The sequence below is a fragment of the Nesoenas mayeri genome (genome assembly GCF_963082525.1).
Source record: "Nesoenas mayeri genome assembly, chromosome: 2".
NCBI classification, from domain to species: Eukaryota; Metazoa; Chordata; class Aves; order Columbiformes; family Columbidae; genus Nesoenas; species Nesoenas mayeri.
In genome coordinates this window covers 161,059,433-161,076,091 of record NC_137543.1, presented here as the reverse complement: position 1 = coordinate 161,076,091, position 16,659 = coordinate 161,059,433, and the positions used below count along the sequence as shown (strand labels likewise).

The window sequence follows — 16,659 nt, the reverse complement described above, 5'->3', positions numbered from 1 at the left end:
CCCCAAATCTCTGCTCCAGGGTGGGGTTTGCAGTGAATTTTCTCCCCACACCTGGGTTGTGTCCTGGGCTTCAGCCCCAGGTGAGGCTGTCTTCACCTCTTCAGCTGCCAACCTTCAAGGAAGCCCATAAAGGAAGACCTGCAGCCATTTAGGGTGTTGGAGGGACAGGTGAGCTCTCACCCTTGGTTTTCTTCTCTTTCCTAGGTCTGGATCCTTCCACCATGGGGGTTAAAACGATGCTTCCCAGCTACGAACTGGGGTTTTACGCCCTCACCGTGACCTGTGCTGTGCTGTACAGCAGCAGCGGGATCTTCGAAGCATCCAGAGGTAACGTTCCCCATCGCATCCCCCCCGGGAAGATCCCCGATAAGGAGGATGGGTGTAGGGCAGCTGCTTTTACAACTATTAATACCAGCAATAGATCCCTGGATTTAATTTTTGACAGAAAACATCTTGAGAATCCTTTGCAGTGATCAAAAAGGTGGTTTTATTGTATTTTTCCTGATTACCCTCTTGTCCCCATTCCCATGGCTCGTGGCAAGAGACACATGCAGCATGTTATGGCTTCCCAGCCAGGGCCCAGAACAAGCAACAACCCTTTCTGCACAGAGTTCCCTGTGCTGGTTTCTTTTGTCTGGAAGCCCCAAAACCTGAAAATTGTGTGAGATCAACCAGGGGACCCTGGGATGTGCACTGCAAAAAAGGCTTTGCTGGGAAGTCAAGACAACATGTCTCAAGGGTGGGTGTCAAGAGGATAGACCAGACTCTGTTCAGTGGTGCCCAATGACAGGATGAGGGGCAACGGGCACAGACTGAAACACAGGAGGTTCCATCTGAATATGAGGAGAAACTTCTTTACTCTGCGGTGCCAGAGCCTGGCCCAGGCTGCCCAGAGAGGCTGTGGAGTCTCCTTCTCTGGAGACATTCAAACCCACCAGGACATGATCCTGTGTGATCTGCTCTGGTGACCTTGCATTAGCAGGACCTCTCCAGAAGTCCTTTCCCACCCCAACCATTCTGTGATTCCATAATACTTGAGATTCCTGATTTCTACAGCTGTCCATGGGAACTGTGCACTTTGGGGATGGGGAGTTTGGGCCCTGATGGCTCATCATCACAGTGAGGGAGCCTCCCAGCCTTGTTGAAACCCAGGTCCCATTTCCCAGACCTGTTCTTCTCCCTGTTACTCTGTTGGTTTTTTTTGCAGACAGCATGAACAGAAAGGCCTTTCGGGATGGCATAAAGCCAGGCTGGCACTACTTCGGCAGGAAGATGGTAAGTGGAGGAAGGTTTAGGTTGGACATTAGGAGAAGGTTCTTCACCCAGAGGTGCTGGACACTGAACAGGCTCCCCAGGGAGGTGTCACGGCCCCAACCTGACAGTGTTCAAGAAGAGACTGGACAACATCCTCAGACACACGATGTGACATGTGGGGTTGTCCTGTGCAGGGACAAGAGTTGGACTTGATGATCCTTGTGGGTCCTTCCAACTTGGGACATTTTATGATTCTATGACTCAGTCTTTTCTAGCTACTGACACCACGGTCGGTGGTGACCGCTGGAGAAGCAGAGCTGGTTTTTCTACTGCTGACACACTTTTGCAAAGTCCACGTGACTTCTATTTTTTCTCCCTAAAGAACCAGTCAGGAAAATATCAGCCCTGCAGCACTGTGGCTGCTCTGATTTGTGTCCACCGAGACGAGCAACCTCTGCACATCCCTCCTGGGGTTGTATGACCAAGCCAAAGTGCTCGGGAGCCCTTGGGTGGAAAAACGGAAGAAGAAAAAGCTTTGAAAGTGGAGCAGGTTCCCCTGCAGATGGGTATTGGGGCAGGGGTGCGAGGGCTGGGGGCAGTAAGGCACCTGGTGCTGCTCCCGCAGGATGTCGCCGATTTCGAATGGGTGATGTGGTTCACCTCATTCAGGAACGTCATCATCTTCGCCCTCTCGGGACACGTCCTCTTCGGCAAGATCTGCTCCATGATAGTGCCACAGGTGAGTCAGGGACATGGTGGGATGCGTTTGGAAGAACGGGGGTGACCTGGGATCTGTGAAAGGGACTTGAGGGATGTTCTAGGATAGGGGGAGTGAGGTTGGAGCTTTCATCAAGCTGGCCATGGGTAGGGGTCACAGGGCAGTGGTGGAGTCACCATCGCTGGAGGGTTAGATGAGTTTCTTAGGGACGTGGTTCAGTACCAGTGTTGGGGTAACGATTGGACTCAATCTTGAGGGTCTCTTCCAACCAAAATGATTCTGTGATGGCTCTTCTCGCAGCACCGGGCTGTGATGTACATGGTGTATGGTGTCCTGGCCGTGCTAGGCAGCATGGGGCTCGTCTACCTCATGATCATCCTCTCCCATTGCCTCGTCCTCTACTCTGTTGCGCTGGCCAAGCAGAAGTGGCTCTGCTACGTGGCTGGGCTTTGCTGTCTCGCCACCTTCAAGGTGGAGCCGTTCAGCTCCTGGCAGGTAGGTGCTGTTTCAGACTGCTCATTTGTCTCATTTGCAGCCCAATTGTGTCCCGCTCCTTGGGTTTATCTCCAGTGAGGGCTTCCGGGACACCCCCAAATCATGGCCACTTCTCCTGGTCATGTCGGAGCTCTCACAAGGTTTGATTGGGAGGGGACAGTTGTACTGCTGAGCTTGGGAATAATCCTACAGGAGCCATGTTGTGTGTTGGTGGTTTCATGCTGGGCCATAGAGAAGCCCAGAAAGGACTTTATAAAGCTTTTCAGTCCTTCTGAAGGTCAGCGCTGCCTGTCCTTGCCTGCTGCTCACCTCCTGAAATGCGTGTCTCCCCATCCATCAGGCTGGTGCTTCACCTTCTGGGGAGGGTTATGTCTCTGGGACAGGGTGATGCTCCCACCCCAGACCACACTTGCTTGGTGAAGACATGGCCAAGAGGATCTACCACTTCCCAGCTACTCCAGGATGCAGGAGCCAGCCAGGAAATCAAGCCCCAGTTTTCTCCTTCCAACAGGAAGGTTCATTAGCTCCAGGGACAGTTGGGTTTGGAGCATAATTAGATTCTTTGCGTACTGCCATGGGAGTGACATCCTCCACAAACCGAGGGAGAGCAGTAGTGACACCAGGTTGCTGGTGGTAACTCTTTGTTTCTCATCCAGAGCGGGTTTGTAACGGGAGCTTTTGATCTTCAAGATGTCCTCTTCTATGGAGGAAGCTGCTTCACCATCATGCGCTGCATGAGCTTTGCGCTCGAGAGCTCTGAGAAGAAAGAGGGCATCTACTCCATCTTCGACCTCCTCAAGTACAACTTCTACCTCCCCTTCTTCTTCTTCGGTCCTGTCATGACGTTTGACCAGTTCCATGCCCAGGTGAGTGCTCCTGAGGCTGGGCTGGAGGAGGACCTCTCCCTACATCTGTTTTCTGGGGTTTAATGCCTGCAAAAAAACCCACTGTTTACCACAGTGAAGGTGCAAATAGTTGTAAAGCTTCTTGTGGTCACACATAGTTTGTGGCCATAATCTGGGCTGCACAACAATGCCATAATTTTGGGGGAGAGGGGAATAAACTGACGGGTTTTAACCTTCATTTTTTGGGTTTTAAACCTTCCCTCTTGGGTTTTTGGCCATTTCCACCGATCAGTACAAGAAGGAAGACATTTCTCTGGTGAAAACACCACGCTGGGATGAGGAGGGGAGGGTTCAGCTCTTGTCCTTGCTCTCTGGGCACCTGCACTGCTCAGTGCCTCAGTTTCCCTACACTGTCACCCCAGCAGCTCAGAGCTGCCCCACTGGCTGGTGCCAGGAGGTCATGGTGAGAACCAGACATGTGGGACCTCTTCATGCTGGTGGCTGTGAGAACAAGGGAAGACTCATGGTTCCATCTAGCTGGTTTGCCCAAGGAACATGAATTTCTGGAAATGGGTCAGAGTGTCTTAAGATGAAGTTATTTTTCTAGAAATTAGTAAGGCTGGGTAGAAGACTCTGTTTCAGCAAACAGGGGCTTCATCTGCTCCCCATGAAATAAATACCTTGGTGCCCTGTCGTGGTTGAGATGGACAAACAACATAGACCAAGTTCTTCCAGGATGAAAGTAGTAGATGCCATTTATTGCCATAAGTGCATTTTTATACAGTTTTACCAATTCATGTGTCTCTTCACTATTGGTTACAAGTTACAGCAGTAACATCTCATTGGCTAATTTTGCTATCATCAATGTTACTCTTCCACTCCCTTCTCTCTCATGGGTACACCTTAATATCTCTGGATACTCCTTTATTTCCATCTTTCTCAGGGGTAGGTCTTAACATCTTCAAGGTAAATCTCTGTTCCCATGCCCTCCATCAGGGAATCTATGGACCCACCATAGTCCCCCACAGTGCTCCAAGTCTTCACCTGTGTCACACACAACCAAGGGGACTCTTTTAGAAGTGCAGACTCCAAACAGAACTGGAAACACCAGCAGAAGCCTCGGCTGGGACTAGCTGAGCTCTGGGGCTGTTTCACATCCAAATATTAAGCAAAATGGTAGTGCGCTCTCCCTCCATCACTCTTCCCATCCCAACGTTCTCTAACACCAGCGATCAGCCTTGGTCATCAAAGCAAACTGGTAGTGCTTGCTAAGGGACCTCTAGCTTGGTGCGCAATGGTGCTGGGAAGGATTGCCACCACCTCTTTGTTACCTTTTAAAGAAGAACAGCTACATTGAATTTTTGGACCCCAATTGACATCTGGGTGCAAGAGTATTTTGGAAAAACTCCTGTGAATTCAGAAGAAAAACCAGCCCAGGGCAGGGGAGAGCAACCAGAGCCTCCCGCTGAGGAAGAGACCAAAGATCTACCAAGCCCAGCACGTGCTCTCCAACGCTGTGCTGGTAGTCGTTGCCTAGGAAAAGGTCCACACTGGTCTTGTTTCCACCAGTAAGCAGGATTAGTCTTGATCCAAGTCCTACTTCCTGCTGGTTTTTTTTGCCTGAGGCATTAACAACCTCATGCTGAAAGGATGACAGTGCAGGACTGAGATTGCTTGAGTCTCGCAGGATCTGCTTAAAAGGACTTTTCTAGCATTTGACCCTGAAGATCGTAAGGTCAGCTCTGGTGTCCTACATAAGGGATGCTCATGGTGCATTGAGCCCATCAGCAGCCCGTTCTTAGCAGGCAAGCACCAGGGATCACCAGGACCCAGATAGGTTCTTCTCCCCAGGCTGCTGGGAGAAATGTTTCATCCTAAGGCTTCATCTTTCCAGTTGTGTCTCGCCTGTTGGGCTGAAGTCCAGGACAGGATGGCTCCTGCAGCTCCACTGTCCAATCCTCCTTAGACAGGGTGCAGTGCCATGGGGTGCCCTCTTCACCCCGTGTTCCTCTTCTCCAGTTTCCATCAGTCCTCCTGATGAGATGAGCAGCCCTGGGTTCTTCTAACACTGCAAACAGGTATTCATAAATCAGGGCACTAAACTGCTGGTGTCTCCAAGACCTCAACTCCCATCACCCCTACAAGGCTTGATCTGGAGGGTCCTGTTCCTTTCACACAGCCCCAACCCATGATGTTTACAGCCACTTAATGAGCAATTCCCTGCTCTGCTGCTTAAAACACTCACTCCACAGGCACAAGGAGTCCCCAACCCCTTTCCCATGCCCTGGCCAGGGGTCCTGTCTTGGCCTGGCCACCACTGCCATCTCCTGGCTAGATACCCCCGTGCACTGCTGCAGCTGCGGCTTGTTATGGAGGTGAATTCCTAATTGCCCAAGTGCAATTATGGGGGCAGGCAAATGGAATCCCTTCCCCAGGGTGGAGTGTAAGGTCCACTTAGGAAATGGATCTGTCTCTTTGGGTCCTACTGGCTCCCACCATGTGTGGTGGGAACTCTTCTTTACCAGGGCTTGGCCAGCCCTATTCCAGCTGAAAAGCTGCTTCTTTGTACTGGGATTATGGGAACCAATTTGCTTCTGTGAGGCTGGAAATGTGGGGAACACAGTCCTGATCTGAAAGGAGTGATGGCAGAGTGCTGCCTCCATGCACAGATGTGAGGATGGGTGGAAAACAGAGGCCCCATGTCTTCTTACGTCTCCATGCCAGATCCCATCCTCCCTCAGCTTCTCCTCCAGATCAGGGTCATAGAATCATAGCATAGTTTGGGTTAGAAGGGACGTTCAGAGTTCCCCCAGTGCCCCCCCTGCCATGAGCAGGGACATCTTCACCAGCTCAGGGTGCTCAGAGCCCCGTCCAGCCTGGCCTGGGATGTCTCTAGGGATGGTTCATCCACCACCTCTCTGGCCAACCTGGGCCAGGCTCTCACCACCCTCAGGGGCAAGAATTTCTTCCTCATATCCAGCCTGAATCTCCCATCTTTTAATTTAAAACTATCACCCGTTGTTTCATCACAACAGGCCCTGCTAAAAAGTCTGTCCCCATCTTTCTTATTAGCCCCTTTTGAGTACTGAAAGACCACAATAAGGTCTCCCTGGAGCTTCTCTTCTCCAGCTGAACACCCCAGCTCTCTCAGCCTGTCCCCTAGCAGAGCTGTTCCAGCCTCGGATCATTCCTGTGGCTCCTCTGGCCCCTCTCCAGCAGGTCCATGTGTGTCCTATGCTGAGGAACCAGAGCTGGATGCAGGGTCCAGCAGCCTCTTTGTCTCCTTAAAGCACTTGGCATATAACAGACACGAAAAAATCTGGCAGGGGCTTCAATTCTTAGGAATCATCTGGATTTGATGACGGGGCTGGTGCAGCAGCCTGAGGATTATGTTGGATCTCCCACCTCTCGCAGGGCATAAAGGGAAAGTAATAAACATAAGAGGATTTTGAATACAGCAGCAATTTTTACAGCAGTGCGGGGAAGTGAGGACATCAGTCTGCCCACTCTAATCCTGAAAGCTTGCTCTTATGATTTTGATACTACAAGATCTGAAGACATGACAGCTCCTGGAGACAAAGCCCAGCCTCTGTTTGTACAAGACACAGCAGAGACAAAATCCCCATTGATCAGGTCCAAGTGGGTTCAGGATGGGGCCTTGAGCAGCTCTCAAGAGCTCTCATTTACAGCAGGTATCTGCAGCAGAAGCTCCATCAGTCATGCTCCTCCTCCTCCCAAATGACCCTGGCCAGAAATGGGCTCTGGGGTCCTCGGTACAGGACACACGTGGACCTGTTGGAGAGGGGCCAGAGGAGCCACAGGAATGATCCGAGGCTGGAACAGCTCTACTGGGGACAGGCTGAGAGAGTTGGAGTGTTCAGCTGGAGAAGAGAAGCTCCAAGGAGACCTTATTGCGGCCTTTCTGGACTTAGAAGGAGCCAATAAGAAAGATGGGAACAGACTTTTTAGCAGGGACTGTTGTGTTAAGACAAGGGGTGATAGTTTTAAATTAAAAGATGGGAGATTCAGGCTGGACATGAGGAAGAAATTGTTGGCCCTGAGGGTGGTGAGAGCCTGGCCCAGGTTGGCCAGAAAGGTGGTGGATGGACCATCCCTAGAGACATCCCAGGCCAGGCTGGACGGGGCTCTGAGCACCCTGAGCTGGTGAAGATGTCCCTGCTCATGGCAGGGGGGGCACTGGGTGAGATTTGGAGGTCCGTTCCAACCTGAACTATTCTATGATTTGCATCTGTCCCTGGCAGAGCCGTCAGGTGGGATTCCAGCCCTGCTCCCAACATCTCCTGGGCATGCAGATGTCCTTCCCTTACAGGCTGTGGCTTCCTGTAGATGTGATGGGTATGAGTATGGTATTTGCTTCTTCTTAGTGACTTGTGCAAGGGCCACCCTTAAGCAAAGCTGAATTTCTGAACCTGTCCCTGCAGAAAAAGCATAAACCCCAGGTCCCTGGTCAGTAAGGTTTTCACCTGATCCAGGGTCACCCAGGGCTGTCACTGCTGTGTCACACCATGTGCCCACTCTGCTGGAATCCCCAGTGACAGGAGCAGCCTTTGCTAGGCGGGTGATCCAGGAGGCACATTACTGCCACGCTCAGCACCGCGGTGGGAGTGCTGGAGGGATGCTGTGGGAGGGACATATTCTGCTCCTTGTGGATATGTCCACCTGAGCTAGTCCCTTGGGTCTTCCTGAATCGGTGAAGATTTGGGCAATGTAGTCTGTGGTGTGATTTCTCAGGGAGAGCGTTGAGTCCCCATTTGGACCTTGACTCTTTCTCCGGTTTAGGAACATGCTGTCCATCCTGTCTCTCAGCTTAGTCCTTACCTGGTTTGCCATCTCGGCAGGTGAGCACCCGAGAGCTGACACGCAAAGATGACGAGATGAGGAACATCCGGGTCCATGCTCTCCTCCATGTGGGAGCCATCATTGCTGTGGACATCTTCTTCCACTTTTTCTACATCCTCACTCTTCCTTCTGACCTGAAGTTCGTGAACCGCCTCTCGGACTGGTCCTTAGGTGAGTGGCTATACTTGGACATGCTCACACCTGTACTCAGTGTAAAGGCAGTAGCGAGTGATTCAGATCTCCATCAAGATGTCTTATCAATGCATCTGTTGGACAGATTTGGGTGAAGCCTCCCTTCTTCTCAATCACAATGCAGCAGAGCTGTGGTCTGTCAGATGACATTGGTTTGGCACCCCCGTAGGGTCCTGGAATAAATTGTTTGGCTCGAGGTTTATGAGGCTGAGCACCAAGCCATTCCCATTGCCTTTGTCTGGACTGGAAGGGAGCTCAGAATCTCCAAAAATCAACCCCATGCTGTTGCAAGAGGCACGTCTTGTATCTCAGATGCCTTCACAAGTGGCCACCCATTATGGGTGTTTGTGAGCCACTGAAATGGCCACAGGGTGTAGGTTGTACAGGGATTGACGTGGCACAGTTGTAGCTGCTGTCTTGAGCTACCTAAAGGAGGGTTGTGGAGAAGGTTAATTCTTCTTGGAGGCCAGCAGGGAAGAAGCAGGACAAAATGAACAAGGTGCAGCAAAAAACTTGGAGCATGAACCTTATGAGGAGCAGCTGAAGGAGCTGGGGCTGTTTAGCCTTGAGAAAAGGGGGCTGAGGGGAGACCTCATCACTGTCTACAACTGCCTGAGAGGAGGCTGGAGCATGGAGGGGGTTGGTCTCTTCTCCCAGGTAACAAGTGATAGGACAAGAGGAAATGACCTCAAGTTGTGCCAGGGGAGGTTTAGATTGGATATTGGGAAAAAATTATTCCCAGAAAGGGCTGTTGGGCACTGGAACAGGCTGCCCACGGCAGTGCTGGAGTCACCATCCCTGGAGGGGTTTAAAAGGTGTATAGACAAGGTTCTTAGGGACATGGTTTAGTGCTACAGTTGGATTATGGTTGGACTCAATGATCTTGAGGGTGTCTTCCAACCGAAACAGTTCTATGATTCTATGAAAACAAAATCTGATTGTATGTAAGGACTTTCAGTTTCATAGAGTGGTTAAACATTGAAACAGGAGCCCAGAGGTTATAGATTCTACAAAAATAGAGACATTCAGTGCTTAAATGGACAAAGTCCAGAGCAACCTGATCTCCATTCAACGTTGGCTGTGCTCTGAGCAGGGCTGGACCGGGGACCTCCAGAAGCCAAGCTCCTGGGATGAGCAGTGGTAGCCGTGCTCGCACCCAGCTGGCAGCTGGATGGAGGATTTCAGCTGGCTGCATACACACCTGATGGCAGCACTGAAGATGCTGTAGGCTATCTGACACCCACATGGGGCTGGTATGGGGCAAATAGAGGCTGGAGTATCACAGATTCATGGAATGGTTGGGGTTGGAAGGGATCTCTGGAGATCATCCAGTTCAACCCGCCTGCTAAAGCAGGTTCACCTAGAGTAGATTGCACAGGAAGGTGTCCAGGTGGGTTTGAATGTCTCCAGAGAAGGAGACTCCACACCTGCTCTGGGCAGCCTGGGCCAGGCTCTGGCACCTCAAAGGAAAAAAGTTTGTCCTCATATTCAAATAGCTTCTTTTTGCATAGGAATCGGAAATCTTAGTATTTGTCCCTGCAGGGATCATTTTCCAAGCATATCTTCAAGACAGAGGTTCTGGCTCTGCTGTAGCATCAACATTACATCTATGGCCAAAAAGAGCTGGGATAGGGTACATTTCAACGAAGATGTCAATGAAACCTCAGAGGTTGGAGTCTAGAACTGTGATAAGTTTGTCATAGGTTAACAAGCCTTAGAGAGGAGGAAAGATCTTGTGCTGGAAGAAATGAGATCTGTATTAGTTTATTGTATTAACAAGTCAAATAAAGAGTTTACTCCCAAATACCTCAAGAAAATATTGTCCTTTGGTTCAAGCTTCTCAGAAAGCTACTTGGTTTTAAAAGCTTTGCTGGTCCAGGACTGCATTACATTGTCTTCTTGGTGTTATGTATGTTGAAGTGGAACACATGATCCCATGGGACATGATGTCCCCCAAAGTCCTAAAGGCGATACATCTCCTGGTCTTCATGTGTTTTGACTCTCATTTTCGCTCCAGCTGGCCTGGCCTACTCCAATTTGGTGTACGACTGGGTGAAAGCTGCTGTCATGTTTGGGGTCACCAACACTATTGCCAGATTGGACCACTTGGAACCACCTCAGCCCCCCAAATGCATCACCATGCTCTACGTCTTTGCAGAAACGTGAGTACCCCACGTGTGTCAATGAAGAGAGCTGTCATGTTTGACCTGAATTAAATGTGGATGGTGGGGAGAAGGTCTGGGCTGTGCTTCTGAGCAGCTGGCTTGCAGGCTGGGGACTACCTACATTAAACAGTCTATACTGAAACCATAGTCTAGACCTGGCCATGGCCCAGGGAAATATTCTTGGGTGGAAAGCAACAGAGAAGACAGGCTACAACCTCATCAGTAGTGGGACCTGTTCAAGGAAGGAACATAGAGAACTGCTGTAAACAAAGTTCAAGAAGTTCCTCACTGGGGGACCAGGCATCTTCTGTGTCTGACTGCTGCATGGACAGGTGTCATGTCACTGTGTGTTTTAACATGCTTTTTATCATGTGTATTTTAGGCATTTTGACAGAGGGATTAACGACTGGCTATGCAAGTAAGTGTCTATTCAACCATCTCTACTCTGGTTCAGGGTCTTCTCTTTCATCACATAGCAATGAAGCATTAAATGCTGCTCATTCCAAAGCTGAGTTGTCCTCTCTTCTGGATGAATCCCACTATGGCATGAAGTCGTATTTGGTTTGTTTATCCCTAAGACAATTGAATTAACCATCACAAAGTGCAACAGACCCCCTTCCCCAAACTTTGGCATAAGAGAGTCTTGTCCCAGAAAAGTCTGGTGGGTTTAGTGTTCTCTCAAGGGAGGAAGAGTCAAGTTCATATTCCACCAGGAGAAAAGAGGAATTGAGCCCAGGTCTCTCATATCCTGGGTAACAAGGGTGGCCTGAGCTCCATCTACAACTCCCTCAGCTCTCTTCCACCATGAGTACACATCAGCAAACCTGTACTGAAGGTGGTGACTTTTCTGTGCTAAAATCTTGAGTGCCAACAACCATGAGATAGCCTGCATCTCTACAGATCCCCACATTTTATCAACCCTTTACCTACAAGAGGGGGAATGGGTGGTATTTTGTCCTTAACGAACTATAGGTTTGGGAAGAACGCAAGCCATGTGTAGCTGACTGCATCAAAAATCAGTTTATTGCTAGAACGTGTCAACCAAAACCTCCTTTCTCACTGGGGTGCTCTAGATAGACCTGCCTGTGAGGAGCTTGTGGTGGGTGAATGTGGGAGAAGGGACTCCAGAGGGGTCTCCTTGACTATAGGGACCACTTACCACTTCCTTTGACTATTAGGTATGTGTATGACCACCTTGGAGAGAACCATGACAACATCATGAAGGAGCTCATTGCCACCATTGCCACCTTTGCCGTCACCACCCTTTGGTTGGGACCCTGTGAGATTGTTTACATCTGGTCTGTCTTCAACTGCTTTGGCCTCAACTTTGAGCTCTGGGTGCAGAAGTTCTTCCAGCTTGAGCCCTTTGCCAAACTGGAGGTGAGGAGCTGGGTTGCAAGTGGGTAGGAGAAGATCGATGGTTCTGGGGCCAAACTCTGCTGCTGGAAAACATCCATGACTGCAGGGACCTCAAACTTGTTGATACAAGAAGATCCATTTTCCTCTGAGAATAAAGAAGAATAACCCCCATGATCTCATGTAGCTCCATGTCCAGACTTCCTGCTTGAAGACCTGAAGCTCTCTCCTGTGGCCTTTAGCATCCTTGTGATCAGCAAGGGAAGCACAGTCCTGGTGCTCTGGATCCCTTCATTTTATGCACCATGTCACCCACCCAGAGTAAAATCCCACCTGTCCCTATGATTCCTCATGGGAAATTTAGGTTGGGTATAGAGCTTTCAGAAAACAGAGATCCAAGAGAGCCAGGAATGCAGCCCCAATGAGGCATCAAAATACCACAGATGGACACAAAATCTGAGGTCTGTCCATGGGGAAAATATTTATACATTTCTACATGGAAATCATTAATTCTTCGTGTTCTGCAAAACATTTTGACATTTGGAGTGTGTTTGATCTGATCTCTGATAAAATCAAATGTTTAGGTACTCAAATGACTTATTTTCCAACCACTCCAAAGCTTAGTGCCTGATCTCTGTTTGGGACGCAGGTGCCTTAGGGACATGTTGGAAGAAAAACTTAGAAAATCCCATCCTGGAAACAATTCTATTGCTCTCTTTGCCCAACCTAAAATCTGGAGATACCAAACTGGCTCAGTGGAGACGCCTTTTGAATAAAAACTTTGGAGAGCAATCCTCTCGTTTGCTCTCCTCGTTGAACTTCTAATCAGATTATCGCACTCGCTGGAGGTGAAATCCCCTTCCCTGTGGCAACACAGTTCCCCACTGAGGTGCCTGGGGATTCATCCTGCTATTTGAAGATCGCTGTGAACCACTTCCCCACAGCTGCTCCTGGGGGTTATGTGCCAGTGACAATTTCACTCTGCCGCTGTCACTAGTTTTCAGCTTTTCTTTTTTATTTTTAATTCCTAAGAAACAATTTTTACCAGGAGCTGGGGGTGATTTGCACATAGGGCTAATAATAATAATAATAATAATCCTGGCATACAACAGCGTTCATATGCCTTGAGGAATGGCTTACCCAGGGCAACAGGTGAAGAAAGCAGCGCTCAGCCATTACAATTAGCATTAAACTATGTATATCATCTTTGCCCTACCCATGGGACCTTGGAACACTGGTCCAGAGTCCCAAATGCAGCTGAGTCCAGCAGCAGAGCAGAAGTTTTACCTTGTCCTTATGTCTCATCATCCCACAGACACTAAAGGCTGCTCTAATTTTTTTCTACCACCCTGTGATCCCAGCTGGAGTTGGACTGGTTCCTCCCCTTTCCTTAGAGACCCATTTTTCCTCACTCTCTGTTCGTCTCCCCTCCACAGGCCAAAATGTCAGCAGCCATGTCTCGGAGGATTAGGGCAGTTTTTGGGGCGGCAAATTTCTGGGCCATCGTCCTCTACAACATTCTGGCCCTCAACAGCCTGGAGTTTGCACTGCTGGTCACCAAGAGACTCCTCCTGACAGGTAAGATGCTACCAGCCCTCTCCACCGAAGGGACCCTTGTCTTGATGGGGAGACACCGGCAGGGAAGCTGGAGACTGGGACTTTGGAGTCTTCTTGGTGGCCTGGCCATTGTCTTGTTATGTGGATGCTCCCAATTCACTTAATTCATAGACTCATAGAATCATTTTGGTTGGAAAAGTCCCTCGAGATCATTGAGTCCAACCATTAGCCCAACACTGTCACTAACCCATGTCCCTGAGAACCTCATCGATACGTCTGTTCAGCTCCTTCAGGGATGGTGACTCGACCTGGGCAACCTGTTCCAATGCCTGACAAAAATATATATATATATTGTTCAAAAAGTGCAGGAAGCTGTTTCTTAGCTCCCATTCTTCTTATGTGAGGTCTTTGGGGTATAAGCCACCTTCCAGGTGTGCTTGTGAAGCTCCTAGCACAGCCTCACACTGTGGTTTAGACTTTTTGCAGCAACACAAAAGTCACATTCATGCCACCAAGATGGCCTGTGAGATGCCCCCCTTGCCAGAGAAAGGGATTTCCTTGTCCTACCTCATCTCTTTTTGCTTTAGCTTTTACTCCTGTGTCAACCCAGAGGTGACAGGTACAAATCCTCATCCTAGGCTCCTAATGAACAGTCTTATCTGTACATTTCTAACTAGTGGATGGTGACACTATTTTGAAGGCTTCTTGGTCAGCCCAGGGTATAAATAGCCATCAGGTGCCCGTGTCCTCCAGCCCTCTCTGAGACGGGGCTGGCGTAGGACATGGATAATGTGACGCTTTGGGCTCGGTGTGCCAGAAGTGCCTGCTCGCTGAGCTATCTGGCTTTTGCTGGTTGTATTATTCACTTCAGAGGTCCTGTTTTAGCAGGTACAAAGCCTGCGTCTCCCCTCTGCTGTGGATACCAGACTCATGGTTACAAATGTCATAAGAACCTTTCTAAGTGGAGGAAAAACTCCCGGCTCTCAGTCACTTACCTAAGTGACAAAAACGTGTTTCCCTGGGTACACACTATGTCCCCAATAGATACAGAACAAGGCTGGGGTTGATCCTCAACATCAGCAGGATATGAAGCTTCCAGAAGGTCACAGTGCTAAACAGTGATGGACATGGGCAGGTTGAATGGGCAGAAAGCCGACCACTGAGTCTGAATTTGAGGAGAAGAAGGGGTTTTGGGGGTAACACAGTGCTCATAGTCACTCCAGCGTGTTCCCACATTAGCCATGGTCTGTGATGCCTTGGTGGGCTCAGGCACTGCTTCATCTAAAATCTGATCCTAGGAATGTATCTCTTAGTGAAGCTGTAGGGCTGGATCCACAATGGAAAATGTCATGAACTTGTGGAACCTCTCAAACCCACCTGAGAGGCAGCAGTGATGGAGAAGAGCTAACCCCATTAGGCAAGAAGCTGCACCAAGATGACCATGTCTCCCTTCATCTTCTAGGTTTCCCTGTCAGCACCTTGTCCATCTGGTTCATCACATACTGTGGAGTGCAGCTGATCAAAGAGCGTGAGCACATGCTGGCCATCGAGCAGGAGAAGTCTGACAAAGCAAAGGTGGAGTAGAGGGAGGCATTGGTGGGCTTGTCCCAAAGCCTCATCTCATTTCCAGCCACCACTACCGGTCCAGACACTGGCTGGACCTCTCCAAGCACTCCTGACAATCGGACTGCTCTAGCTCACCCATGTAGAAGTCACCTGGCAGGCACAGGTCACCCCTTTGCTGCAGGAAGGACTTTCTGTAAGACACAGTGGGGTTTTTGCAGCTCCTCATTCATGGCAGACTGCCAAGGTAGGCTCCCTGGACTTTTCTTTAATATCAGCAAGAGCCAACCCCATCAGTTTTCTGCCCTCTGACATTGTGCAGGCCTAAAGATTTCATCCTCTGCTTCCCATAACACTTGGTCCACCAACACTTGGCTCTCCCACAGGTCCTATGTCTCCCAGAGGAGACTTTCCAAGTCCCACAGCTGGAGGTCTTAGGGTGGGCCAGACACACAGCTATGAGAAAGGGATTAGCTGGAACTGAGCCTACTCTGAGCAGACCAACTCCAGGTCCCTTCCAGCCCGAGCATCCCATGTTTCTTTCACTACAAGGAACGGTCAGCATCCACTTTCAAGTGTTCAGCATCCACGGTTGTGCAGTAATAACTCCGGAATGGCTCAGCATGATCTAAACCTACCAAGAGGCTAATAAATAGATAGGGCAGTCTTTATAGGAAAGGGAAAGAGGACCAGGAACAGCACATTGAAGAGTAATTATCTCCCCACCGCTGTCAGTGATGCAGAGGGAAAGCTGTTACGATCTCTGCAGAACAAGCCCCTTTAGTGCTAAATGTCTTGAAAAAAATGATTTAGCACCAAAGTCAGGCATAGTTAATGAAAATGCGTGAGCCAACACCTGCTTCACAGCCATCGTGCATCATCTACAGGTCGCCTGGGGAGTGGACATGCTGAAGAAACACAACATGTGGCTCACAACTGCTTGGTCCCCAGGCCCCAACTCAGACTCAAAGAGCTCTCCAGTGCTGGGTCTGACATCAATTTGGCCACCATGACCATCCTGCTCTGATAAGTGTCCTGGGACTCAAGAAAAAAAATCTCTCTTGCATTTTTTACATGCCATGGACAAAGGTTTAAGCTCACATTTCTGCCCACGGCTGAGGAACAGAAGATGCTGTAGCCAACTCTTGTTCATCTCCATCCATCCCTTTACTCAACTGACTTCAGTGCACAAAGCCTGAGCCCACGATTACATGGCCGAATGAGCACACACACAGATGTACAACCAAAAGACAAAGACCTTGGATGAAGGGCTGTGATTTGGGACTTGGTGGCAAAGGGGAAACCCATGAGAGACTCCTTGGGGAAGCAGACTTTGGGATACCGCATAGAGAATGCATTGAATAAACGTACGTGTATGAAACATGGTGCCTTGGGGAAAAGGTGGGTTTATAATTGAAAAATAGCTCTGTCTCTCTTGCACTTTAGACTAACTTTCAGTGGCCTTATGTCTGGGTTATGTTGATGTTGATCTGGACCGCTTTGCAATGTGGGTTGAGAATCTTGGTGCTGGTGTGTTGTGAGTTCCCTGTGGATGAAACAGGACCAGCTCCCAGCCAGCTTTCAGCTCTGCCAAAGCAATTTGTGAAGTCCCTGAGAAATGTTGTTTATGTATGTAGTAAATAAATGTTGGACA

The 16,659-nt window shown here is 49.4% G+C and overlaps 1 protein-coding gene across 1 annotated transcript; it reads left to right on the top strand.

Annotated features, from left to right (window-relative positions):
• Positions 1 to 221: 221 nt before the first annotated feature.
• On the top strand, positions 222 to 15,026 carry HHATL (hedgehog acyltransferase like; the record flags this gene model as incomplete). The annotated part of the gene is made up of 11 exons (XM_080340612.1): positions 222 to 327; positions 1,208 to 1,275; positions 1,880 to 1,993; positions 2,273 to 2,467; positions 3,124 to 3,333; positions 8,172 to 8,343; positions 10,382 to 10,526; positions 10,912 to 10,947; positions 11,708 to 11,909; positions 13,322 to 13,463; positions 14,905 to 15,026. The coding sequence occupies 11 exons, from the start codon at positions 222 to 224 to the stop codon at positions 15,024 to 15,026; spliced, it is 1,512 nt and encodes a 503-aa protein (XP_080196738.1).
• Between the last annotated feature and the right edge of the window lie 1,633 nt (positions 15,027 to 16,659).